Below are 26,453 nucleotides of genomic sequence, written 5' to 3'. Positions count from 1 at the left end.
TCCAAAAATCAAAAAGCAGTTCTACTTCTGGGTATCGATCTGAAGAAAACAAGACACTAATTTAAAAAAGGTACATGCACTCTTATGCTAACTGCAGCGTTATTTCCATTAGCCAAGATATGGAAAGAAGCCAAGTGGTCATCAATAGATTAATGAGTAAAAAAGATGTATGACAGGTACCCCTCCCCCCCCACAACATTACTCAGCCTCACTAAGGATATAATCTTGCCATTTGCAATGATGTGGGTGGGCCTAGAGGGTATTATGCTAAGTGAAATAAGTCAGACAGAGACAAATGCCATGCAATTTCACTGATATGAGGAATCTAAAAAAAAAACAAAACTAAGAAAACAGAAACAGACTCACACATACAGAGAACAAACTCCTGGTCACCGGAGGGTAGCAGTGTAAGGGGATAGGCAAAGTCGGTGAAGGGAATGAAGAGCTAAAGAGCTCCAGGTATAAAATGAGCAAGTCACAGGGATGTAATGTACTGCACAGGTAACACAGTAATAATGTAAGAATCACCTTGTGTGGAATAAGGGGGTGGTTACTAGACTTACTATGGTGATAATTTCATAAGGTACCGTACTTGGCCATGTATGCTGCACACCCATGTTTCCGTGCGCATTGTACACGGGATTATTACAGCCACCATTACACCCATGGTATGTAATTGTTACACCCATGTACAGTGTGCATCCTTAGTTTTCCCTCGAAAATCTGGGCAAAAAAATGCACGCCATACATGGCAAATATGGGTATATAAATGCCAAATCGCTACATAGTACACCTGAAACTAATATAATATTTTGTGCCAATAATATTTCAATAAAAATAAATCAAATCAAGAAAAACTTAAAATAAATGAGTTAGTCACTCAAATTACAAAGCCAGAAACAGACACACACACGCAGGTTGTAGAAAGATGATAATTAAAGAGGGGTGATGTTCGAAGTTCAAGGCAAACAAACCCCCCTCCCCAAAAGGGGAGATCATCAACAAACAAAATACCTACTTCTTTTAAAAGCTGATGAAACAGACAAACTTCCTGTAAGACTGGCCACAAAGTTATAAGAGAAGACGCAGAAAGACATCAGTAACAAAAGGAAATATAATTACAGATCGAGTGAGGCGGAGGGGGATGGTGATAGAGACTACAGTGGGGGGATATGGGCTCTTGCTTTTCGTTTCTTGCTTCACCGGCTTCTTTTACGATGGTACCGAAAAGGGCTTATTAATGGCTTTAGGAGAGAAGGTGAAATCAGAAGGGAAAAGGACCCAGAGGAGACATCTCATGGGAGGGGATACTTCTTCCAGACACAAGGAGAGGAGAAGAGAGGTAGGTGTTCACAGGCGTGCTCTCCTATTCAAAGGGAGAAAGGGTCTGGAGTTATGAAATAGCAAGTGGGCAGGAAAATTGGGTCAGAGCAGCGAAGAGGGAACGCAGAAGTTTGAGGAGGCGGGAGAAACTATGAAACAGTATTCGGGGGATACTGGTACCGGATAATCTCAGGTGCCTGAGATTGGAGCTGTTTTGAGGACAGCCATGTACCTTCAGGAAACTTTGCAGCTCTTACACCAGTTATCACAGTCTGCCTACACTAATCACTCGAGTGTTGACTGCAAAGTTCAAGCCCACTTCTAATTAAATGCTAATCATCACCACATTCTAGGGGCATCATGCTTAACACTTCACATAGAAGCCAAGCCACCTAAAATGCTCACAGTTTCGGCTCCACATGAACAGTGGAGACACTGTGTAAGAGTCAATACCATAAAAACAACTGCATGAATACATCTCCCAGGTCAGGTAGAACCTTCAGTGCCAAAACTTTTTTCCCAGCCATTTCTTTAAAGCAGGATTCTTCGTGGTCCCTGCAGCCTAAGCCTGCTATGCTGCATCGGTGCTAATGCTGTTTCTCAGGGCGACAATGGCGTTTCTAACCCCGTGCATTTGTAGCTTACAGTAGACGTATGAAACAGACATAGAGACGACCGATGACTTCCCGCTGGTTTTAAATATCTGACACGTGGGCTCCACTGTTATTTGCCAGGTCTTCTGGACACACAGTCAAAACGACAGACTGGTACAAGTACAAAAGTCCTGTCCTGTTGCTTTTGTCTGATTTCTCACTGAGCTGCATACACTTGTAAAATCATCATAAATATCTTGTATTAATATGTATATCTTACCATATAATTTAGAAAGTATTTGAACATTTATTGCTAGTTTTATCCTGACAATGACTGTGGAGTGGCAGAAACATGGTAGCAAATGCGTTATAAGTTATGATTTGGCAGAATTAAATAGGAGTAAAGCATCCCCACAAGTACCAGTACCTCATTCATTTCACTTTAAAATGTCACGATTGAATCCTACAGTCGCACCGTAGACACCTGATGTTCAACTCTTAAGGTGGCTCAAATTCCATTCTTGGCTCTGAGCTACCCCACGTTCTGAGGTGGGGGAAGTAATTTAACAGAAATAAAATGTTCTCCTTGGCTTCATCTCCATAAGGGGCACTACGAATCACCCCACCCAGTTCTCAGAGGGATATTGCAAGAACTGACTATGGTCCCCCAGAGCCCTCCCACTCCTCATCTTAGATGCAGACACAATAAGCATAGAAGATCAAACCTTCGTTTTGGGGACAATAGCAATTAGCAGTGTTACAGGGCTCTCTTCAGCAGGAATGTAGCTGCGGCTGATCACAACCACGTCTACGGAAACCTAATTTCCCTGTGAGGTCGATTCAGAGATCAGAGGCTGGAAAAAGGACATTATCTGGCATTTTAAAAATATACTTTCAGTGCTTGGATAAGTCTCTGCTTCACGAGCCCAACGACAGTTGTAAGATATTCCTGGCACACTTCACGCTGTGTAGCGCTGCCACGCTGAGTGGAACACCTGGTTTACAAGAGCGAGCGAAGGGCCTCACGCCAGCTGTTGAGGGGGAATACAAGAGCTGCCATATTTGCAGACTAAGTAGATTCTTAAGCATCCTAACATTTCTGAAGACGCTACTGCAGTCTGAAACATAAATATTATTGCATTTTTGGTCCATATCTATAGAGACTCTCTTGTACGCTTTTTGAACATGCAAACAAATGCCAGCAAGGAGGTACCATTCGTAAAGCGGTATACGCCCCTGGGCAACTGTGATGGCCTTCCTCTGTTGGGTTCTTCAGCCTGAAGATACCTTCTTTTTTCAACTATCTGTTCTCCCAGTCCTTGTCACTCAAAGAAAATATGTCCTTCTTCTCCAGATAATGCCAATCAGAACTACCAGCCATTTAAGCCTAACAAACCCAAGAGGCCAAGTTGCAGCGATGAGCTGCAGCGGTCCACGATGAATGTGTGAACTCTGGCAACCTGTTAGCATTCATTCATCATTAAACAATTCGGCCAACAGTCTCTCCAGGTCTGTACTACTGGGATGGCCCTCCCCCTCCCCACCACCCTTCCTCACGCACAGGCACGCTTGTCTTCCCACGTACGAGCCCCTCCCAACTCAACTCCCTCTTTGCTCCTTGGACATACGTGCTCCCACTGCCTCCACAAGCTCCTTTCTTAAGCCCTCGGAATTCCCGCCTGTCTGGGGGGTTGCAGAGACATATTTATAGCCTCGTACTTCATTATTCCAATATCATCAGTTGTTATTTTTCTTAATAAAAGCATGGCTTTAACGAGACGACACCCTGTCACCCATGATGTTGACCAGTGAATCCTCACATTTCCCTGTCTCTTATCCTCCCAAATTCAGGGAGTAAAGAAAGGGAGTCTCACTATGTCTTGTCCTCCGATGTCCTTCCCGACCGCTGTTTCCCCACGACTGAGCTGCACCTTTTCTGAAGTTCATGACGTCGCTTACAACTCAACACCTCCCATGGTTCTAACTTCCTCACGGCCGCCAGCAATTACATCACAGCTTTCTTCTGCTTCGTGGCCGTAGTAATTGTCTGTCTTAAAATGAAGGTTATCTCCCCAGCTGTGGCTTTTACGGTAGCTCTGTCTGCAGGTGCAGCCATCAGAAGTGATTTGAAGCATTGACCACTCACTTCCCTCTATATTGCATCCACTCTCTCTCTCTGTCCTTCCCCAAAAAGGCAGCCTACCCTCAGAGTGTCCGCTTCTTTATTTCCTCCAGCCCGCTGCGATATCGCTTTTCACCCACTTACTTATACTGGGTCAAATCTAACATAAAACTATTTTTGATCAGGGTGCAAACTGTTTTCCCATTAGTAGAACAAACAGCTTTTGTTTTTAGCGGTGCATCATAATCATTGTCGGGATTTTCTGTGCCTTCGCTTTCCCTAGACCTCTGTCACGATACTCTTATTTTACTTCTTACTGCCCTGAGGTGACTTCTCTCTCCATTACGTCCCTTTTTCTCTAGTAGTAGCACCGCAAATGTGGTATCTTCCATGGTTTTATTCTTAGGCCACTGATCATCTGCGGACAGAATCCCCTTGGGTGATCTCATGCAAGAACGCTGTTGACAAATATGGCAGACACCGTCAGAGGGGACAGCTAAGGGACAGATAAGAAGGAGTCGGAAAGGACGGGGCAAGAGGCTGCTGTTTTTGTTATAAGCCTTATGGTTCTGACTTTTTCAACTATGTCTACAGTTATAACCTTGAGAGAAATAAAAATTACTAAAAAGTCAAATGAATTACAGAGGCAATATATGTGTGGAACAACACGAGGATACCAGCAAAATCAAAAACCTTCCCAAACTAACTTGACTACTCTGTGCCCTAAGGGATTTGTTAGTAGAACACCAACAAACAGTGAATCACTTAGAAAAAAGTAGCAAAGATAGAAATAAACGTTAATATTCTGTCTCTATGTGCGTGCAAAGCTGCTTCCCATTCTCAACCCTATAAATGCGTCTTAATATTCGCTTCTAAAGTTCCCATTTTAATGTTTATTTATCTAATCCCTTTGCAGTTTATTTGGTTGACAGCCTGAGCCTGAAACCTAGATCTACGTCTAGCAGAACCTCATCACCCTGAAGCTGATTTTCCCTCCGAATTCGGAGCCCTTGGTTCATTGTTTCCGAATGTCTTCCCTTGCTGGCCTGTCATCGACTGGCAACGGTCTGGGCTGCTAGCTTTACCCAGTGAGAAACTCCAAACAGAAAACGGCAATGGTGATTTTTTACTTCTGAGCTGGGACCTAAATACGGCTTTTTAAGGATGGAATTAAGAGTTAAGAGTTTTTATGTAATGATCTAACTGCTATGCTGCTCACCTGAAACTAATACTGAATGTCAATTGTAATTAAAAGATAAAGTTTTAAAAAGAACTAATAATTTTTAAATGCCGATATCTTTCTACACCTATACTTCTGTTTCTATAAACCTTCTTATGTTTTCTAATTTATGTAGTTATCTGAGATCCAGAATAGCCTATCATTTCCCACTGTCCTAGAAACCTTACAGTTACAACCACTGAATTCATTCTACATTAAATGTTAAACACTCTACTTGAGCTATCAAGTTCTTGATTTTTAAATTTAGTTTCCTTTTAAACTTAGCTTTGTATTTTTTGTCAAAATAGTATTATTTTGTGGTTATCTGTGGTTATTGATTTAAAAAACATTTTATTTGTGGTTGTTGATTTTTAAATTAATTAATTTATTTTTATTCAGTTACAATTGTCTGCATTTCTCCCCATCCCTCCACCCCACCCCAGCCAGTCCTCCCTCCCTCCCTCCCCCACCTCTAACCCTCCCCCTCGATTTTGTCCTTGGGTCCTTTATAGTAGCTCCTGTAGACCCCTCACCCCACTATCCCCTCCCCACTCCCCTCTGGCTATTGCTACAGTGTTCTTAATTTCAATGTCTCTGGTTATATTTTTAAAAACCATATTCACATAAAGGTTACTTAGGTATGGATTTCCTTACACTCCGAGTGCATTTTGACCTTGAACTATATAATGGGCTATGAAAACTGCCACTGTCCGAAACCGCTGTTTAACAGCTGCCGATTTAGCGAGCCAATAATTTATCACTATTTAACCTCTTGCTACGTGTCCTCCTTTTTATCTGTGCATTTCTACTAAAGTACTACAATGAAAGATAACTTTTGAAGTTTATATAAATACTGCAATTCCGAATAACTGTGCGTGTGCATGTTATTAGGAACTTAATTCTCGTGACCCATTTAAATAGGACCTGATACTTTCTGTGGGCACTAGGTACGGACAGCACTTCTGACAGTAGGGCCACGTAGAACAGCCTCTGACAATATACAGAGGTTGCTTTGAAAAGGAGGCTGAGACTCTGTAAGCCTGTATCTGGAAACATGGCTTGGCCGCTTAAATAGCAGAGTTGATAAATCACATATTTCAAATCAAGTTGAGAGGTTTGGAATATTATCTTAATTTCTCCTTATCTAACCAGGAACATAGGGCGTATCACTAAAAGGAAAAAGGAAAGATAAGTTGCATGAGTTTTGAAAACAAGCAGACCTACAATTTATGTTCATAGGTAAGGGTAGAAATGTAAAAAGTCCTTAATACAGATTTTAAAAATACGTATGTCAACCTACAAGGCACTATTTCTCCTGAGACATCGCGGCAGGATTGGGGAGGCTTTAAGAGAAGCAAGAGCAGCTCAGGTTTAGAGGGTAGATTTGGAGGTTCCAGGGGGTTTTGATCGTCTTCCTTTTGGTTAATCAGCAGGCTGGCTATAAGTCTGAGTGAATAGTGGAGGCAATAATGTTCTGGCTCTTACTTTTAACGGGCCTGTATTTTAAGTCCTCTAAATAACTGACTACAGAGTATCTGTATTATCAGTGCGTACTTTTTCAACAATCATTAATGCTTGAAATCAAAATCAGCTTCAAAAGGGTGTAGTCTAAATTTCAGGACATGAAAAAGAAAGCAATATCATACATCCTTACAACACCCTGGGATACAAGAAAAAGAAAATACATGTACTGCTTTTATCATATCCTATTTCCAGGTCACTTTTTACACAGATTATTTTCCGATGTTTTACTGCCTTGTTTATTCCATGCTCTTCTGGTGAATTCTTGACTGTAGGTCAAAGGCAAGAGTCTTCTGGACTAGTTTCTCACACAGTTTTTAGCTCAATGTTGAAAACTATGTCAAATATTCTCATTCTCTTTAACTTGATTGCAATATCTTCAAATCAAAGAATTTCAATCAATTCATAAATTTCCTCCCAGATACTCATGCTTTTACTGCTAAACAGTGTAAAGACTACCAACGAAAACAAACAAAAAAAGACTTAATGAATCACTTGGTAAGTATATATTTTCATGATATTTAAAAATAATCCCCAATCCCTTCGGGAAATTTTAGTGGGTTAAATAATATACAATATGGTTTGACAATTTTTAAAAGCCTTTTTCTTGCATGTACTCACACTAACCTAGGGTACGCCAATCATATTCTTCTTCAAAAATCAGTATAGGTACAAATTTCCACACCACAGTATTACCAGAGGATTTAAAACACATTTTCATTGCAAATATGCCAATGTTTCTCCTTAGGGGACTCCGTGAGCAAGAGTAAGAACGTGACCTTGGTCTCAGCCACATGGGCTGATGTTATTTGGGGGAGGAGCAAGAGAGGAGGAGGAACAATCTTGGACCACCGAACGACCACACAACAGGAAAAAAAGTTTCCGTTTTTAAAACAAAACTTTGCAGAAGCACTGAAATTCTTGGATGTAATTTTTTACCTTTACAATTACCAACCCAGACTGAAAGGAAACATACCAAACTCTCTGAAGCAGAAGGTCCTGACGTCCTTCTATTCAGAATACACAGAAGCTACGTGTAAAATGTTTCAGGCCACCACATCTAAGAAGATTTTTTAGAGCTGACAAAGGCCAGCCACTCCGCAAAGGGTATTGATGGGTCCCACACTGTGGGAAGTCCACGGATTTTATAAAAATTTAAATAATGCAGCTGCAGAAGAGGATCCCTTTGTATGTGCTGTCCCGCAGGTTCCCCACGTGGCCTGACAGCAAAAGGTGGGAAATGCAGCTCCCTCCCCTGACCCTCCTCCCTGAGGCCTCCCAATGCTAACTCTTCTGGGGAGGGAGTCAAAGTAGTTAACCGAGAAATCCAAACTGGACAACAACAAACTTAGACTGTGTTTTACTTTATCAATATGGCGAGGAGAGTGATGTCATTGTTTGGGGTTCTGCGAAGACAATTCTGTGTCGCTTCAGTTGTAATGCCCGGCTGGAGCCTGCCTGGTCTGCCAGCATCAGCCAGATAAACAGACCTGTAGTCTTTCCATTCATCTCCGGATTGTTACTCAGAAGGACTCTGGAAAATATGTCTCTTGTGAACTAAACATTTCACTTTTCATTTTATCCATGTTCCAGAAGTCCATTCCTTGGATAAACACTTCACAAACTGACACTCTGAAAGTCACTAAACATGATAAAGTACGTGCGCATCATTTCGGGACCGATGAAATATTTTCTCTCCCGTGACAAATGAGCAGTTACATACTATATGAAATAATTGGAAATCAACATCCCTTTGTTTCTTTCCTTGATGTTGTCTTGATTTTGCATGAAAGATAAATTTTCCATTTCAACTCATTTGTTATGCAATCTTGGCTTCGGTTAAATACCACTCAAGCAATGTCACACGCAGAAGCAGCGTTCATGTTTTTAAATGTGTGATTTAAAATTCTTTTACAAATGTGCTTTCTTCCACTACTATTTCTTGCCTTTTACTAGTTAGTGGTTGTTTGAAATTGCTTTTGCTGTTATTTTAATTAAATGGAAGAGAGGGGAGAATTAATGTCTTCTTTCTAAAAGTTAAAAGAAAGTTGATACTATGAGGTACATTAAGTATATTGTAAAACTACACACTCAAACACTTATCACAGCATATGCCAAAATAAATAACATTCATTTATTAATTCTGCCAGTATGACTGTGGTGATTGCTTCTCTTTTCAACAAATTTATTATTGTCTTATGATTAAAAGATTAGTTACAATCTAATCATTTTGTTTGTCTTTAGCTCCTGAAAAAAAAGTTTTTTTTTAAAAGACTTCCATTCTGAGATGTTTTAAAAACAGAATTTTATAAAAAAAATGTCAGTCGCATATGTCTGGTCAAAATACATAAACATGTCTGAACCAATGTTTTAATCTGTAGGAAAAGCCACAAACTTCCTAGAAAAATTAAAGTTCTTTTAAAATAATCGAAGTGGTACAAAAAAGTTGTTTTTCATTACTCACAGAAAATGTATCAAGTTATTATACCTTCGTCAGCCTGATTTCCTTTATCTGTAGCATCACCTAAAAGTTAACTAACTGGCAAAGACACTTATATGAAAACTATTACAGTAGATCATTCAAAATGTACATTTAGCCATTCTATCAGCTTTATGCACATCAAAATTAAATCTGTTCTTTTTCTATCTCAAAAGTCAGTTTCACTATAAAATGTGGGTTTTACCTGTGGAATTTAAAGGAAGAAACAGAAGAAATTCTAAGAAAAATGTGAAGGTAGCCACAACTTATAAATAAGAACTTCTGGGTGTCAGAAGTCAATTTTCTAACTTCCATTCTCATCATTCTTTAAATGTAGATATAAAGAAATGGCCATTTATTAGACAAATCCAACATTGCTACCTTCTCTGCCTGGGAGCTGATGCAGACTCGGAGCAATTCTGTGGGAAAATGAAAATGATCCTGTTCGGTCTGAAGACACTTTTCCACAACTGAAGAAAGCACGTACACTCATTAAACGTAAAATAAAAGCAGAGGCTGGGATGAACACATACGGTGGGGGCGCAGCCGGCCGTCACCACACCTGCTGAAATCTGCGCTCCGACACGGTGTACCAGCTGGCCTGCCCAGCGAGACCGTCTGCGGATGAGAACATGTTCCCCTGGTGTGTGTTTGGGTTTGGGGGACAGTTCAAGACTCATCTGCTCAGCCGCCTTCCTTTCTGGGAGAATGAAAGAGCTCAAAGTAGTTATCCAAAAGCTATCTCTTTTTGGTTAGATGGAACGAGCTCAAAGTCCCACTTTTCAGATTAATAGCACAAATGTGTGAATAAACAGACAAAATTAGCACCTAAAACTATTATACTAACGAGTGGAATATGGAAAAAGATCTGACTTGATTAAAATATATATTTGGTTAAAAATGCATTATTTAAATTTTATACACACACACACACACACACACTATCCATTGTTTCTCTTGAATATGCTTTTTAGTTAGGAAATCACGAAATAACCTGAGAAACACAATATTCTACTATAGAAATGAATTCTTTTTTAAAAAAAGTTCCAGTTAGTTTTTTGATACAATTGCATTTTAACCTTCACCCAAGGATATGTTTATGGATGAGAGAGAGACAGACATCGCTGGGCTGCTTCCTGCACGCCTGACTGGGGACCCACCCCAGCCTGCTAGTGCACAGGACGGCGTTGCACACCCCTGGCCGGGGCTACACGTACCCATTTTAAATGGACTAAGAGCCAAAGCTCTAAAAACAATTACTCGATCATAAAGACAAACGGTTATTATTCCTTTTCAAAGAAAGCTGATAACAGGAGTTGGTACAGTTTCCCAAACATCTTCCCATGAGTAAGGCCTCAACGAGTCACCCTAGAAGAAGATTTGCCGACAGCAAAGAACAACGTATGACATTCCCATGGCCCTAGAAGATGGAAGGAAGGATGGGGTCATATTCCATTCACCAACGAGGAGGCTGAGGTGCAGGCACGCCACGCTGTTCACCCCACCACACTCCGGACTGGGATTCGCAGGGCGCTGCCCGCCCCACCGGCGGCCTCCTTCACAGTAACCCTGTGAGCACACAGAACACTGAATTGCCTCAAAACCTTTGCGAAACCTCTTCTGGTCTCCAAAAGGTTGTTCAGTCCCTGGCCGATCCTGAAGACACTTGTAACCCACCATGGCTCTCACCATTATTTGTAAATGATTTGCAGCAGGTCTAAGAATTAAAGCACTCACATTCGTTACTAATTTGCCAACAGGGTCTTACAAAAACTAAAATGTCTTGAGTTGCAATAGAATCACTGAGATAAAAACGACCTCACAAGAATGTTTTTTTGATGAGGGTGCTTCCAAAATATTCAAACAACTAAAATGTCCCTGTGTATTTGCCACCTCAAGGTCAAAGGGCTGACAAAAGGCTGGAAACCGAGGAAGGTCACCTCTGCCGGTGCTTAAGCATGCAGACCAAGTAGAATCAGCTGGCTTATATGCCGTCCTCCCTCCAAAATGGATTTCAGCTGACTTAATAATATGATACATAGAACATAGTAATAATTTATAATAAAGTCAAAATAAAACTCAGAATGAAAGACTGAGAAGGTATGTGCCTGAGTGCGTATTCCTGGCTCTCCTCTCCCTCAGGGCCTAGCTGAGACAACTCAAATGTTTGGAGATCAAATAGAGCGTGAGAGTGTGTATGTGCTTCCTTTTAAGTCTGTTTTCGTTTGGAGGGGGTTGGGGGTGGGTCAAGGGATTTTTGGCCAATCCAAGCACAGAGAGGAACTCTGTAACAGCCCAGGGTTTTGGGTTCCGTAGAAGTTGACGAAGATAGAGGGAGCGTTTGGTGATATACTGCTGGGGGTAGAGGTGGGAGGTTTATAAATGGTCCAGGCCTCACCTCGGCTGGGTACCTCAGTTGGTTAGAGCATCGTCACAACATGCTGAGGTTGTTGGTTCGATCCCCGGTCAGGGAACATATAAGAATCAACCAGTGAATGCATCAATAAGTGGAACAACAAATCGATGTCTCTCTCTCTCTCTCCCCCCTTCATCTTTCTCTCAAATCAATCAATAAAAATAGATAGGTAAATGGCCAAGGCCTCACAGCTGGGAAGGAGACCTGACCTCTAGAATCTGGGTCAAATTCACTTTCCCTCTACTGCTTGACAGGAGCCAGCCAGCCTGGCAGAGTGAAACTGCTCCGTGTGTCAGGAATAAGCTCTTGTCTACTCAAGCACAAAATCCCAGGAGAAGCGGTGAATTTAGCTGATGCTGGTGCTGCGATGTCGCTATTCTGTGTCTCTCCGATAGACTGTGGGTAGGTACACAGTCTTCCCGGCAGCCAGGAACGTGTGTGGTTTTATTTTAAAGCCCAGCCTCCCAGGAGCTGCCCCTGTGTCAGAAGAGCTTATTGTTCAGCCGTTGGTTGGTCAAGGTTGTTCAGAAGCCCCCAGAACCAAGGAGGTCTAGGCCATCTTGCTGATGGATCTGCATGCAGCTTGGGGGCAGAGCCCATTCTTGGCTTGCCCGTCCTGATACAGAATGTGCCCCTAACAGTCAGCTGGGAGAGAAGCTTTGGGGCCCAGTATTCTTGGTCTGCCACACTTGGAGAGGAGTTCCACCCTGCAAGAGGGGCTGGGGTGAGGAAGCCCAAGGAAGGGCTTCCTCTCAACATCATCGGTCTGGAATAGAACTTCTAGATAAGCTGCAGTTGGAGGGATGAGCGAAGCTGGCAGCCTGCTGACTCAGGGAGGAATGATGGCCTGAGACTGGGAACTCAGGGGAAGGTGCCTTGCTTGCACGGGAGCTCGTAGAGTTGTTTCCGTGAGGAAAGCTGCTGGGAAGGATGGGCCATGGTTCACAGGCCGCAGACTCTCACGGTTCTTACCATTTAGTAGGTTTTCTTGAATGAATGATTCTCCATCTGCTGGAAGCCCTTAGAACATCTTCTAGAAATGTTAAGTGAGTGTTACATATAATTTTCTCCAGGTAAATGGTTGTTTCTTGGGAAGTGAGTTCATTCTGGAAGTCGGTCCCCCAGGCTCAAGGATTTTGGTAAATACAATGGAAGCAGATTCTGAAAAACCTAAATGAGGTAGGTGTTTCTACATATGTACTTTACATTTAAGTTAACTAGTGTGAACTTACCTCCACTCACTAACAATGTGGGCATTGTTTCTCTTATTGCACACAGATATAAAGACACAGATTTAAAAGTCACAGTGACTCTCCGGAGCAACAATGCCAGCAGTTTGGGGCAGGTGCAGAAATACAGAGCTGACACCAAAATCTATGCTCCACAACCTGGCAGACTGTCCATTACCGCATTCAGTACAGACGGCAAAGAACATGAAATGAACAAAGAAATACACGGCCAGAGCCCACAATCGGACGCTGGATTCTACTGGTACCACCAAACATGTTGTATTTTCTGGTCATGATGCTGAAGTAAACATAATACAGCAAGGAACACCTATTGATCGCTTACTAAGTACTCAGTTCTGACCTACAAAGTTATCCTGGGGTTATGGTACTGCTACAAGATCGCAGAGCTATCACGCGAGAGGCAGGACTCTGACTGGAAAGGCGGTGGACCACACAGCCCCCCCTCCCCAGCTCCTGCTGACTGTGCTGTGCCCATCGTACAGGGAGGCTGTGAAGATGGCACAGAGACCGATGTCTCCGGGGGATGTGTCATATGGCCCATTATCCTTATTTTTATGGTTGAATTTCAGAGGTAACTGTTTCATTGTAAAATGTTGCTCTTTTACTAATAATTTTGTTATTAACTAGTATTTCTTTTCTGCAACTGTTTGCTATAATTTAAGGTCTTGGGCTCAGCTTTTGCTTTTTATAGAAACAGGTTAATTCTTTTACCAATTTGTTGAGCACATTTGTATAGCAAATCAACCACTTCAATCTATGTGATATCTGTTCATCGGCTATACAGGGTCTGGCCTAATAAGTAATGGAAAAGAATTTCTTTAATCTAAATATTCCCTCGAGAGTAATCATATTTGTTTAGAGAGTGGGATGGTTAATTTGATGTGTTAATTTGGCTAGGCATGGTAACCAGTTCTGGGTCAAACACAGTTTAGGTGTTGTTGTGAAGGTATTTTTTACATGTGATTAGCGTGTATATCAGTAGGCTTTGAGGAAAGTAGATTACCTTCCATCATGTTGATGGGCCCACCCAATCGGTTGAGGGCCTTAAGAAAAAAACTGGTTCCCCCCTCCACCATCCCTCTCCGGTAGGAAGGAGTTCTGTCTCCATAATGATTTCAGCTGAAGATTATAACATCCACTGCAGCCGCAATCTCCAGCCTGCCACGAGCCACTCCCTAACATCTCTCTCCCTACGACCTCCTGAGTGTACACACACACCAACATACACACATGTATACATGCATGTACATCCATTTCTGGTTCTATTTTCTGGTGAGCCCTAACTGATACAGAGAAAAAGAAGAGAAGAAAACTGAGGCAGGGAAGCAGGGAGAGTCCTGAGACACTTTTCCATGCTCCCCCACGATTGCAAACCTCCATTCCGGAAGGTGAGGTGTAGACAAGTCGAGTCCATGGCACCCTTCCCGGACTCTACTTAGGAATGCGGAAATGCGGTTGTTTCCTCCAGCCAAACTCTTCCCCTTTTTCCCTTAAAACACATTCCTGCCACCTCCCCTTTTCTTGTACTTCCCCAGTCTCAAATCCTCTTCAAAAGTGAAGGTGCTAAACTATTCCCAATAGTTTGATACTTAACAGGATTAGACATCATTGAGACTCACAAAAATAAAATTCAGAAATTCAATGTGGAATCAAAGTCCATTATATTAGTTTCTTTTTCTTCTATGCTTGAGAATAAAAATTGAGTTCATGATTGGTTCCTTGAGATAAAACATACTAAGTATTTTATGAGCCTGTTCTGAAAAGGAATGTTAAAGAAAAGTACTGAATTTCTCACCATTTATGAGTCTCTGTTAGTGAGTTCTCCTCTGCCTCTTGGTCGATTTTAGCTGAAAACACAAGAAAGTAAATAGATGAATTATAAGTAGTTATACTCACTGAAGCAATATGATCCTAGTGACATAAAGTATATTATAATTTGTCATTATTAATCCCAATGTACTCTAGTCAGAAGCTTATTTTAAATACATGAATAGATATAATTGAATAGATTATATTTAATTCTCATTAAGTTTATACTATTATATTATGACACATAAAATGAAATATACCGCCCATTCAAATTTTTAGATTCTAAGTAATTTCTTTTTTCTAAGTAATTCCTTTAAGTCAGTCTGATTAACCTGAGAAAATAAGGCACTAGCTGATTTCATAAGCATATCTATTGCACCTGTCAAATATTAAATACCAATAATTAGTTGAAAATAATTATTTCAAGGAAAGGTACAAAAACCAAGTCAAAAAACTCAATAGAAATGGTAATGTGACCCTCATACGTGCCCCACACCACAGTGGAGCAGACGCAGAGTCATTTCAACAAAGGGGTGAGATGAGACACTAACATTTGCCATGAATTGAAAGTGGGAAGGTGGTCGTTACCCATTCATTTGCTATTATTTTGTCCCAAAATAAAGAATGATAACCAGATACAAACCCACAGACCAAATTGGGAAAAGAGATTACATCACTGTTTTCTTTTTTTTAATTACTTTATTGCTGTTCAATTACAGTTGCCTGCATTTTCTCCCCACCACTCCCCCCTCACCCCAGCCAAACCCACCTCCCTCCTTTGTTTCCACCTTCCCCCTTGGTTTTGTCCATGTGTCCTTTATAGTAGTTCCTGAAAACCCTTCTGCCCACTATCCCTTCCCCCTTCCCTCTGGCTATTGTTAGATTGTTCTTAATTTTAATGTCTCTGGTTCCATTTTGTTTACATTTTTCTTTTGTTGATTATGTAGTCAAGTGCCGGAAGCAACCTAAGTGCCCATCAGCAAATGAGTGAATCAAAAAAACTATGGTACATTTACACAATAGAATTCTATGCAGCAGAGAGAAAGAAGGAGCTCCTACCCTTTGCGACAGCATGGATGGAGCTGGAGAGCATTATGCTAAGTGAAATAAGCCAGGTGGTGAGGGACAGATACCATATGATCTTACATCACTGTTTTCAAATTATTTACAATAGCAGAGGAACGCCACCACATAAAGTGGGTATGGCAGTGACCGCCACATTCTTGATCAGTAAGCATTCTGGAAACTTATATATTACTTCTACACACACATACACATAAGGATTTTGGACACAAAAGCTTTAAAAATACTCTTACTTCATGCAATGCTCTCTAATATTTTTAGTCTATTACATTTTAAAATGTTAATTGTACCCCCTAAATTGACTTCATGCTTCACTGATGGTTTGTGACACATTTTGAAAATCACTTGAGCTCTGGACAAATAGTTAAAACAATTAAAAAAAAACCAACCCTGGACTAGAGAAAGCAGAAGTTGTCTTTTGATAAGCATGCCCCTTTGGGTCACACTTGTGGCCATCGGGAGAAATTAGAAGACAAAGTAGAACAGAGCAAATTAATTATAAAAAATTGGACCTATACATAAAGGCAAACCCATGGCCACTTGGGAATTGTCAAAGTGTCTCTATCACTACTTTGAACACAGTAGTGCAGCCTGGGCTGGTTAATGTGTTACAATCTCAAGAGAGTGTTTGCTCAAAGGTCTGGGCAGTATCTGCAAAGCCATCATCGAGTGTCACGCTGTCCCTCTTTGCCAGGATTCTAAGAATTTTAAAGGGATCATCTGAGCTGTTTTCCCCTCCCCCGGCCTTTCCCTTTTTGTACTTTACATTGTTGACATAAACTTACCAGGCAATCATTAGCCATACTAAAAAATAGAATAAATGCTCCATGCTTATACTTCGAAAAAGCTCCAACGGAACAGATCGTCTTATGTAATCTACCCTGGGCTGGCGCATAGCAATGGTTTGCTTCCAGAAGCAATCGCAGAGCCACGGCAAGCCTGTCGAAGGGACATCAACAAGGCACCGCGATGCACACCATTTTTAGGAAGGACGTGCTTCTGATTGCCTTTGCATGTCCTTTTTTTTTTTTTTTTTTTTTTCTTTTTTAAAATAGAGAGATTAAGACTAAGATTGGAAGAAAATTTCGGGACTATTTTAAAAGAATCGAGTGAATGATTTATGACATTTAGAACACACTGGAATGAAATGCCAGAGATCTATTCCTCTTCAAGGCACTAAAATTAACTATGTAATAATAGACAAATAGATTCATCTGTTAACACATAAAATATTTAGTACAGTGTCCCCAGGAATGAGCAGAGACTAAATAAATGTCCTTTGAAAAATGTTGCACTTCAAGCCCTTGAAATTCTTGAAGTGATATAATACATAATTATATCGGCTGCTATTTTATTACAGTATTAATATGCAGATGAAGAAAGCAGATGCTTACAGCTTTTCAAAAACCAGAAGCCCCTAAAATGTGGTGAGTAGAACGCAATGAGTTTTACTTGCTCGTAATGGTTCCTTCTGTTGTGTAATAAAGCTCATTTCACTGTAGGAGCAAGTTTAGCTGAAAAAAAAACTTTACTCCAAAGTGGCAGGAGATTGAAGTTTTTATTGTTGTTCAATTACAGTTGTTCCGTCTTTCCCCCCATTACTCTCCCCTGGCCTACCCACCCCCACCTCCCACATTCAGTCCTCCCCTGCCCTGCTGTCTTTGTCCATGGGTCCTTTATACATGTTCCTTGACGACCCTTCCCCTTCTTTCCCCCATTATTCCCCTTCTCTTTCCCCTCTGAAGATTGATTTTTTTATCAGAGGAATAAGACATAAAACAGACTCCCTTCCCTAACCTCATAGTCATATTGCAATCATAAAACCAAATTGGGATAGCAAAGAATACTTTACAATGTTCTGTCATCCATGGTTTTTACATGATTTTGAAGTGGAAGGGATATAGGTATTCAAACTGCAATGAACTTTGATAAACAGGCAAATGCAAGATCAAGGGCAGTGCCTTACAGGACATATTTCAACTCTTGAAGGAGAATCATCAACAAATCAAGGAGTTGAGCACGTTTTTCTTGGTACGGCACTCTTAGAAATAAAGACTTCCTGAGAAGCTGGGGTGCAAGTCAGTTTTCTGAGAACAACGAGGTACCGTTTTCCAACGTAACATCTGTACAAAGCGTCACGCAGCACCGCACTGTCATCACAGTCGTTATAAACACACGACGTGAACTGACAGGAACTTAGGACACACGGCAGGATCTGATTTTGTCAGTGAGTGAGGATGGAACTTACTAAACTGGGATAAAATGTAAATAAGTTAGTGAAAACTGAGACCTTCGAGGAATACAATGAGCCTAACTCTGCCATTCATTTGGGGCGTACCCAGGCCAAACGCACGCAGGGACCAAACTCTGAGATCAACTGTGTTTTCCAGTTGGAAAGAAACTTAGGTTGTCTGTGTTATATTCACAGCTTTCTCAGCTTTCACTGCAGATGACATAAAAAATAAGATTATTTTCTATATGTAAATACTTTTATTAATCCTTTTATTCCCTAACTTGTATTTTCAGAATTGTAAGAGGTATTTTCAGTTAATGTCTCATGGCACATACAGCTTTGTGACCTGTTTTGAAAGCCAGTGCCACATTTGACGAGTTTCCTAGGATTGAGAATCTGCCATCAATAATCTTAATTGTAATAAAATAGGCTAAATAAACTCTAGGAGAAGACATAGAAAATTCCAACTTGCTGCTTCAAGGAAGATCATTCTCCCCTTCTTTCAAGCACGTAGATGGCGGCCTCTTGTTTTCCCAATATTGCTAACCATCCAGAAGCCAAACAGCATTTAAAATAGACGAAGAGGCACCAGTCTTGGTTTGTGGAGATTTTCAAGTTGTCACCCCATCAGCAAAGGGTCTCTGTGCCACAGCCTCTCCGAAAGCCTCGGCCACCTTCAACAGAGAACCCCAGTGACAAGGAAAGGCCTGCCTGGCTTCGCATCTCTGGGAACAACTGTCTCGGCCACCCCTCATATGGAAAGGCTACACTTCCTTGGAAAGCCGCCCTTACTACTGTGCCTCTCATATTCAGAGCCCACCAAGGCCAGTGTCTGGGGTTCGAATATGGGATTCAAAGTCACACAGACCCAGGTGTGACTTCTAGGTCAGCCACTAAGCTCTGGTAGATTTTAATAACTCTGATAGTCATTTTGATTTAATAACTTTTCTTGATCATGAAAACAGGGTAGTAATTTTCCAGGAAGAGTAAATAAGGTACGGGCATATCTCACTTTATGGTGCTTTGCTTTGCTATATTTCGCTGACACTGTTTTTTACAAATTGAAGGTTTGCGACGACCCTACATCAAGCAAGTCTATCGGCATCATTTTCCCAACAGGCTCAGATGACAGTTAGCATTTTTTATTTATCAATAAAGTAGTTTTAATCAAGGCACGCACATTGTTTTTCAGACATAATACCACTGTACACAATACACTACAGCACAGTGCAAGTACCCGTTTTATTGCACCGGGGAACCGAAAGGACTATGACTCGCTTTTTGTGATGTTCACTTTCTCGCGGTGGCCTGGAACGGAACCCTCCAAATCTCTGAGGTGTGCCTGCATGAACCAACCGATGCCAGCAGTAATCTTCTTTCCTTCCTCTCCTCTTCACGTTCCGATGACTATAAAGAAGAACTGGTATGTGTTGCTTTCACATGCAAACAGTTTTTCATTGTAGGGGCCACAGGTATCGTAATTCTCCCACAGACAGAATCCGTATCCAGATTGGGGCTTGCACACCGCTACCAGGCTGCGTCCTCACGGCAGCACATGACACGAAAGGCCAAGGAATAGCACGGTAGACCTTTACCAAATCAAGGAATAAGTCTAAACTATGTTTAATAGCTTTTCTTTTTTCAATTTCTACTTAATTTGTGTGTGTTGTGCTTTTCACAGGCCTAAATGAACCCCCGACGCTTACAGCAGAAGCAGAGGGTAAGTGTTTCTTAGTCCTTTTCTTTTTTTTTTGTTTTTGAGAGACACAGCAGTAAATGAAATTGCTATCAGGGTGACAAGAGTAGCATTTGTACATTTAGGAAGAAACCACCGAAATCCAAAAGATAAAATGACTTTTGAAAAGTCTGCCGTGTTCTTCTACAGCGTACCACCTGTGGTCCACACATACTGTGGGTAACTGCGCATTTCTTGATGTCTGAGGTTCAACAGCGAGAGGATGCTCTGAGACTGGACATACCGACAACTGTTTGAGGTTCAGAAGAGTAAGAAAACAAGATGGTGAAATAAAGCAATTTTCTACTGGTTCTAAAGGGAAGGAGAGAGCAATGTGGCTTTCAGAAGATACAGGGGTGCAAAGGACAGCCTAGGAAAAGTAGTCAATAATATTGTAACGATTATGTACGGTGCCAGGTGGGTGCTAGAAATACTGGGGGACCATTCTGTAAAGTATCGGACTGTCTAAGCACTATGCTGGACTCCTGAAAGTAATACAAAGCAATACTGAATGTAAGCTAAAATTGAAAAATAAAATATAAGAAAAATTAAAAAAGAGGGTAAAGGAAAAAAGTGGTTTGCATTGACTATTCCCGAGAACATCAGTAACTCACGTGAACAGAAATTAAATATAAAATTAAAGAAATAATGAGCCTTGAAGAAGCTAGTCAATCAATTCCTGCATCCCAGGGGCAAACCAAGTCTTAAGACATTAATCAGAATATCGCTACTACTAGAGGGATGGTTCCCCTGTTCCTCCCAAATCTTAGGAGCAACAGATCTGAAATTTGAGGCCGAGAAAGCCTGTGGTTGAAACCATATAATAAAAGGAACACGGAAACTTTTCAGAGGCAGCCACTACTTATTTGGTTAAATTTTGTTTTCATCTACATCTTTATTTTAGGGTTAGGGCATAAGATCACCTTTCAGGCCCAGTTCTGCCAGCGATTGTTGGCAAGGACAGGCCCAGGCCCCTAGACAGGCAACTGGTTAAAAATAGTGACTTCATGACTCCGCTCCAGCCCTTTGGCATTCAGCTTGTCTTCCCCAACAGCGTGAATGCTTCCTCCCCAAATCTCTGTCTCCACAAATATTTTCTGGGGGTTGCCGTCCTACTAAGTTACTATTTTGACCCAATGATTAGTGTCTGCAGTCGCTTGTCTGGCTCCGGACTCATTTGCGATGTTAAGTGTTTCTGCTGAACTTGCTCCAAATGGCCGTGAGTAAGCAGAGGCACGGAACGGACGCCCTTTCTGGTCGAGCTTTCATGAGGGAATACTGCATATTCCCAGGTAATTGGAGACAGAGTTGCATCTGAGTAACATCAGATGGAAGGCACCTTCGAACCCTTTCATCTGCTTGTCCAGGCTCTAAATCTTTTTGCTATTTATCTTTTTATTTAAAGCGTTAACTAGTTTTTGTTTATAATTATCGAAGAATGTGCATCTCAGTTGCTTTTAAGTGCAGCCAGTATGGGTTATTTTTTAGACACACGCAGTGCCTTTCTCCTGAGTCATTTGAAGTTGTCATTTCATTGCAGATATATTGCTTTGGCTTTCAGACTTTTGACACACCGCCTCTTTGACGACGAATTTGAAGTCAAGTAAATTTCGGCACTTTATACGTGTCCAGACAGGGAATGGATATCAGAATTTCTTTCTTTAGATAGCAAAAAAGTAAAATAAAATAAAATAAAATAAAATAAAATAAAGACCCGAAGTCTCAGTGTCGTCTTTTGTTGATATTGCAAATGTTCTCAGCACAATAAAACCAATGCTGTGGAGGAAGAAAGCCAATATTTACAAGCGTAAAACTACAACTTACTCTTTGCAATAATTCACAACCAAGGGTTAGTTACTTCAACCTTGTGTGTAAAATCATATGCCATTTGTGTCCTTAGAAATACAGGTATATATAAACATAAAACATAGGTGCTTGCTAAAAAAAATCCCTCAAGAAACACACACAACAATGTAAATGATGCTTCCCTCAAAAATGTGCTGTATGTGGCTTCTGGCTAAACATAAAATCCAAGAAAGCCAGGTGCTATTACCACCGAGTGTGACGTGCATATTGAAGTGGCCCGCAGTGACACTACTTCTTAGATCTTCACTTTGAACTCTAGGTGGGAAAGACATGGGGAAACATGCTGTGTATACATGAGTTTTACATTCTGCAGACATTACCGAGTAAAAGTTGCTGATTTTTGGAAACTTGTTTCCTCTACCTAATTGTTTATATCAATCATCCCCCAAACCTACCTATTCCGCCAGCCACAGGTTAAGCCAATCTCTCATGGACTTTCTTTTACTGAGGCAGCATAAAAATAAAGACACATTCAGGTTGATTGCTCTCTTTTTCTTTACCAAGTAAACAGCTTCCTTACTGAAGAAGGCAAGTCAAGCACACCTTCTTACTAATCCATGCTGAACTTCACTTAAGATGAAGCAAAAATCTCTATGTCCCTTTAACTACAAATACACAAGTGCCTGTTTTAAGACCAAGCTTTTCATATTAAGTGTGATACTGATTAATTCTATATTGTAGATGCAAATGATGAAAACACAAAACTGCTTGAAATACGAATCGGAAAACCAGAAAATCTTGTCAGATGTGCTTTCTTTTCCTAACTTTACTTGCCAAAACAATGCTTGAATTATAGTAGGTAAGCTGGAGCATTCCAATCCCAGAAACAAAAAACTACATAATTTAATGTGATAATATTTCAACCGAACATCGAGTTTCCATATGTTTTGGAACTTTGTTAAGGGCTTACATATAGATAAATATTACATAGTCTTCCCTTCAAGAAAATGTTAAGACGAGGAGAGAGATGTGGACATAACTGTTAGAGAGATACAGTAAGTCCTCACTCAATGTAATCAACTTCAAGTCAAACAACATATAATGAACCCAATGTTACCATTAGGTGGCTGATGTAAACAAGCGTCCGGCTCAAAAGGCCTTCATCAACACTCTAACCAAATGATACTGAATGAAATGACGTTATTCAAGGACCTGCTGTATTTTAATGGGAATGCTAATATAAATATTTATATTGCTATTCTAATTATTCACATTTAATAACCCACAATAGTAAAACTCTATAAAAAGGGCACTACAATTATTCCCGCTTTACAAGGAGAAAATTGGCAATTAAATAACTTGCCCAAGGTTCCAAAAATATTAAGAGAAAGAGATAGGATACAAACTATGCAATCTGACTCCAAAGACATACGTTCAAATGTATTGTAAGCACACTTGAGAGAAACATTTACCTACTGAGAGAGACGTCAGGAAGAAAAGTAGAGAGGAACATACTGAGGTGATACTAAAATAGTGAACAAGTCTTAATCAAGTGAAAAAAGATCGAGAGATTGCGAGGGCATTTAAATAACAAACAGCGGGAAAAACAGTGCAGAAGTATAAGTGCACCATAGTCCAGGATATTCCCAGGTAATGTCAAGAAGGAAGAACATACAGAAGACCAGACGGAGAATATAACGGGAAATAGTTGGCCCGAGAGCTGTGGACAGAGGCGGGTCCAGCTTATTACGATGTGACTTTATAACAAGCAAAGCAGAGGAGACTGAACTGCGTTGGAAAGAGATTTCCACTTCAGACTTTACGAATAAAAACCAAACTTCCCTCCTGCTGTGATCAGCCAGAAACTGGGTAAAATATAGGAAACAATAGTTTTCACATACTGGACAATCAGCAGCACAAGACTCTGATCTCCGAAAGAAGGTCCGCAAACTGGTTGAGTCCTACAGACTTCCTGAATCTTTGTCTGAAGGCAGTTTCCTGACCACCGGCCCTACCTAGGAGGGAAACCCAAATAAGCCAACTCATGCTAATGAGCTGACCAAGAGAGAGAGGAGTTCAAGAGCTGTGAAGGCGCTAAGTATGAGAGGCAGAGTTCCAGAGACAAAACAGCCTTTGAGGTCGCTGACCTTTTGCTGAATATTAGCCAGCCCACGTGTAGCGTGAAACTCTGTAAGTCAAAGTCAAGACCAACCATGGAACTATATAAATTGAACAACTCCCCATGTTCACACAGGGCCAAGAGCAACTTGAAGTCTGAAGAGCCAGCAGGGAGAGCTGTTGTTGACCACCTAGGAAAGGATAATTATTGGACAGCCCAGTGGGGGGAGGGTAAGAGCCTTCTTAGCAGGACCTAGATTAGTATAAAGGGAACTCTAGACTAGTCCCAGAAAAATTTAAAACACTTCTTAAAGTATCCAACTGAATCACAAGTAATTTGAAGTGTCTGCCCACAGAAAGCCAAATATTCTTTATCAGTATACAGAAAATCCACAATTTAACAACATAACAACCAGAGTGCCTGGCATCTGATGGAAAGTAGGCCAGCCAAGTATCAGGAAAATGGAATCAATTACTAGAAGATGAATAAGGCAATAAAAACAGACCCAGGAATGACAAGAGATGAACTAGCAAATTAGACCATTGAAACTAAAGCAGGTCTTAGATAACTATGCTTAAATATTTTCTCAAAATGAACACAATGAAGAGAAAAATGCATGGCTTAGTCTGCCCAGGATGCTGTAACAAAGTACCATAGGTGGTTTGGCTTAAATGACAAAGACTCATTTCTCACGGCTCTGGAGGCTGCAAGTCTCAGTTCTGGGGGCCAGCACGGTCGGGAATCTGGTGGGAGCCTTCTTCCTTGCTGGCAGGTGGTCAGCCTCTCACTGTATTTTCACCCAGTGGAGAGCAGAGAGAGAGGCAAGCTCTCTTGTGTCTCCTTCTAGAAGGACGCTAATCCCTACATGAGGGGTCCACCCGATGACCTAAGTACCTCCCAGAGGCCCCACTTCTCACAACCATCACACCGAGGGGCAGCGTTTCAATGCAGAAATTTGAGGGGGACACAGACATGGAGTTTATGATGATGGAAGATATAAAAACTAACCACCCAGTGGAACTTGAAGAGATGAAAAATATAGTATCTGACATGAAAATGCACTTGAGTTGCAAATAAAAATTGACATAATTATAAAAATAACATAAGAAAAGACATTTCAGAAACTAAGGACAATGACTGAACTTGAAGATAACAACAGGACCTATTCTGACTGAAGAATACAGAGGAAAAGACCAAAACAATTAGTCAAAGCCTAATGACGTTGAACAATAGTAAATGGTCCAGCATATGTATAGTTGGAGTATTAGGAAAAAATGAGTCAAGGCAGAAAAATAAATGAAGGAAAAATGGCCAAAAGTTCTCCAAATCTGATAAGAACTATAAACTCCCAAGTCTAAGAGATCAGGTAATTTCAAACAACATAAATATACGTGCACATTATAATCAAAATACTAAAAACCAGCAATAAACAGGACATTTTAAAAACAGCCAAATAGATGTGAGGGGAACACATTTTATAACAAGGAGCACAAAGAAAAATTAACAAAAATTTTGTGCTAACAGAACAATGGCCTTCCAAAGACATTCATGTCCTAACTCTCAGAATTTGAGAATATGTTACGTGGTAAAAATTTAAGGCCGCATAATGAGTTAATGTTGTTGATCAGCAGACCTTGAAATGAGCTCATCATATATTATCCATATTGGCCCAAAGTAATCCGAGTGTTCTTGTAAGTGAGAGACGGAGGCAAGAAAGTCAGTACCGAGATGATACAATATGAGACTCTATCAGTCATTGCTGACTTTGAAGCTGTGAGGAGGCCCTAAGTCAAGGACTTTGAAAAACCTCTAGAATCTGAGAAAGGCCAGAAAATGGATCTACTCTCGAGTCTGCAGAAGAAGTAAAACCTGGGGACACCATGAGTTTAGCCTACTGAAATTCACTTTGGGTTTCTGACCTCCTAAACTGTAACAAAAAATCTGTGTTGTTTCAAACCAACAAAGTTGTGATCATTTGGTATAGAAACAACAATAAGTGAATAGATATTTTTCATCAGGAACCATAGAAGAAAAAGATAAGAAAAGAATATCTTAAAGGGTGGCAAGAAAAACCATCAACTGTGAAGTCTATATCCAGTGAACATATCCTTCAAAAATGGAGCTAAAATTTGGGGGGGAAAAGCTCAAGCCATCAGTCACTAAGAGATTTGGCTCCTGAAGTTCTAAATAATAAAAAATGTTAAAGAAAGTTGTTCGGGCAGAAGGAAAATGATACCACATAGAAACTCCGGTCTATACAAATGAATGAAAAAACTAGAAGTGCCAATAGGTGGATAAATATAAATGTTTCCTTGTTTTAAATGTCCTTCAAAGATACTGGTTAAAAACAAAAGTATGAACGATATGTTGTCTTGATTATAATATATGTAGAAGTAAATATATGACAATAATAATACGAAACAGGAAGGAAAATGGGAATTTACTGTGACAAAGTTCTTGTGTTATCTTTGAAGTTATAGACTCGAAGACAGACTGTGATAAATTGAAGAGCCACAATGTAAGCCCTACAGAAACCACTAAAAGTAAACCAAACGGTTTAGATTATAAGCCAGTAGCAGAAATAAAATGGAACGCTAAAATAAATAAATAAGTAAATAATCCATGAGGCAGAGAATAGAAAAAACAGGACAAATAGAAGGCAAATAAAAAAATGATGAATTAAGTACAGCCATACTGATAGTGATATTAAGTAATTCTCATTAATTCTTAAATAATCGAAACACT

General features: G+C 40.5%; 1 protein-coding gene across 2 annotated transcripts in view; it reads right to left on the bottom strand.

The window, feature by feature from the left end:
• FMN2 (formin 2) overlaps positions 1 to 26,453 on the bottom strand; it is a 266,913-nt gene that overhangs the window by 46,268 nt on the left and 194,192 nt on the right. For both annotated transcript variants that reach the window (XM_053912937.2, XM_053912938.1), the window contains one exon: positions 14,719 to 14,770. In XM_053912937.2, the coding sequence (XP_053768912.1) occupies positions 14,719 to 14,770 (52 nt within the window). The remainder of the gene's footprint in view (positions 1 to 14,718; positions 14,771 to 26,453) is intronic.

Source organism: Desmodus rotundus, chromosome 10 (genome assembly GCF_022682495.2).
Source record: "Desmodus rotundus isolate HL8 chromosome 10, HLdesRot8A.1, whole genome shotgun sequence".
Lineage (NCBI taxonomy): Eukaryota > Metazoa > Chordata > Mammalia > Chiroptera > Phyllostomidae > Desmodus > Desmodus rotundus.
This window is presented reverse-complemented; position numbering and strand designations above follow the sequence as displayed.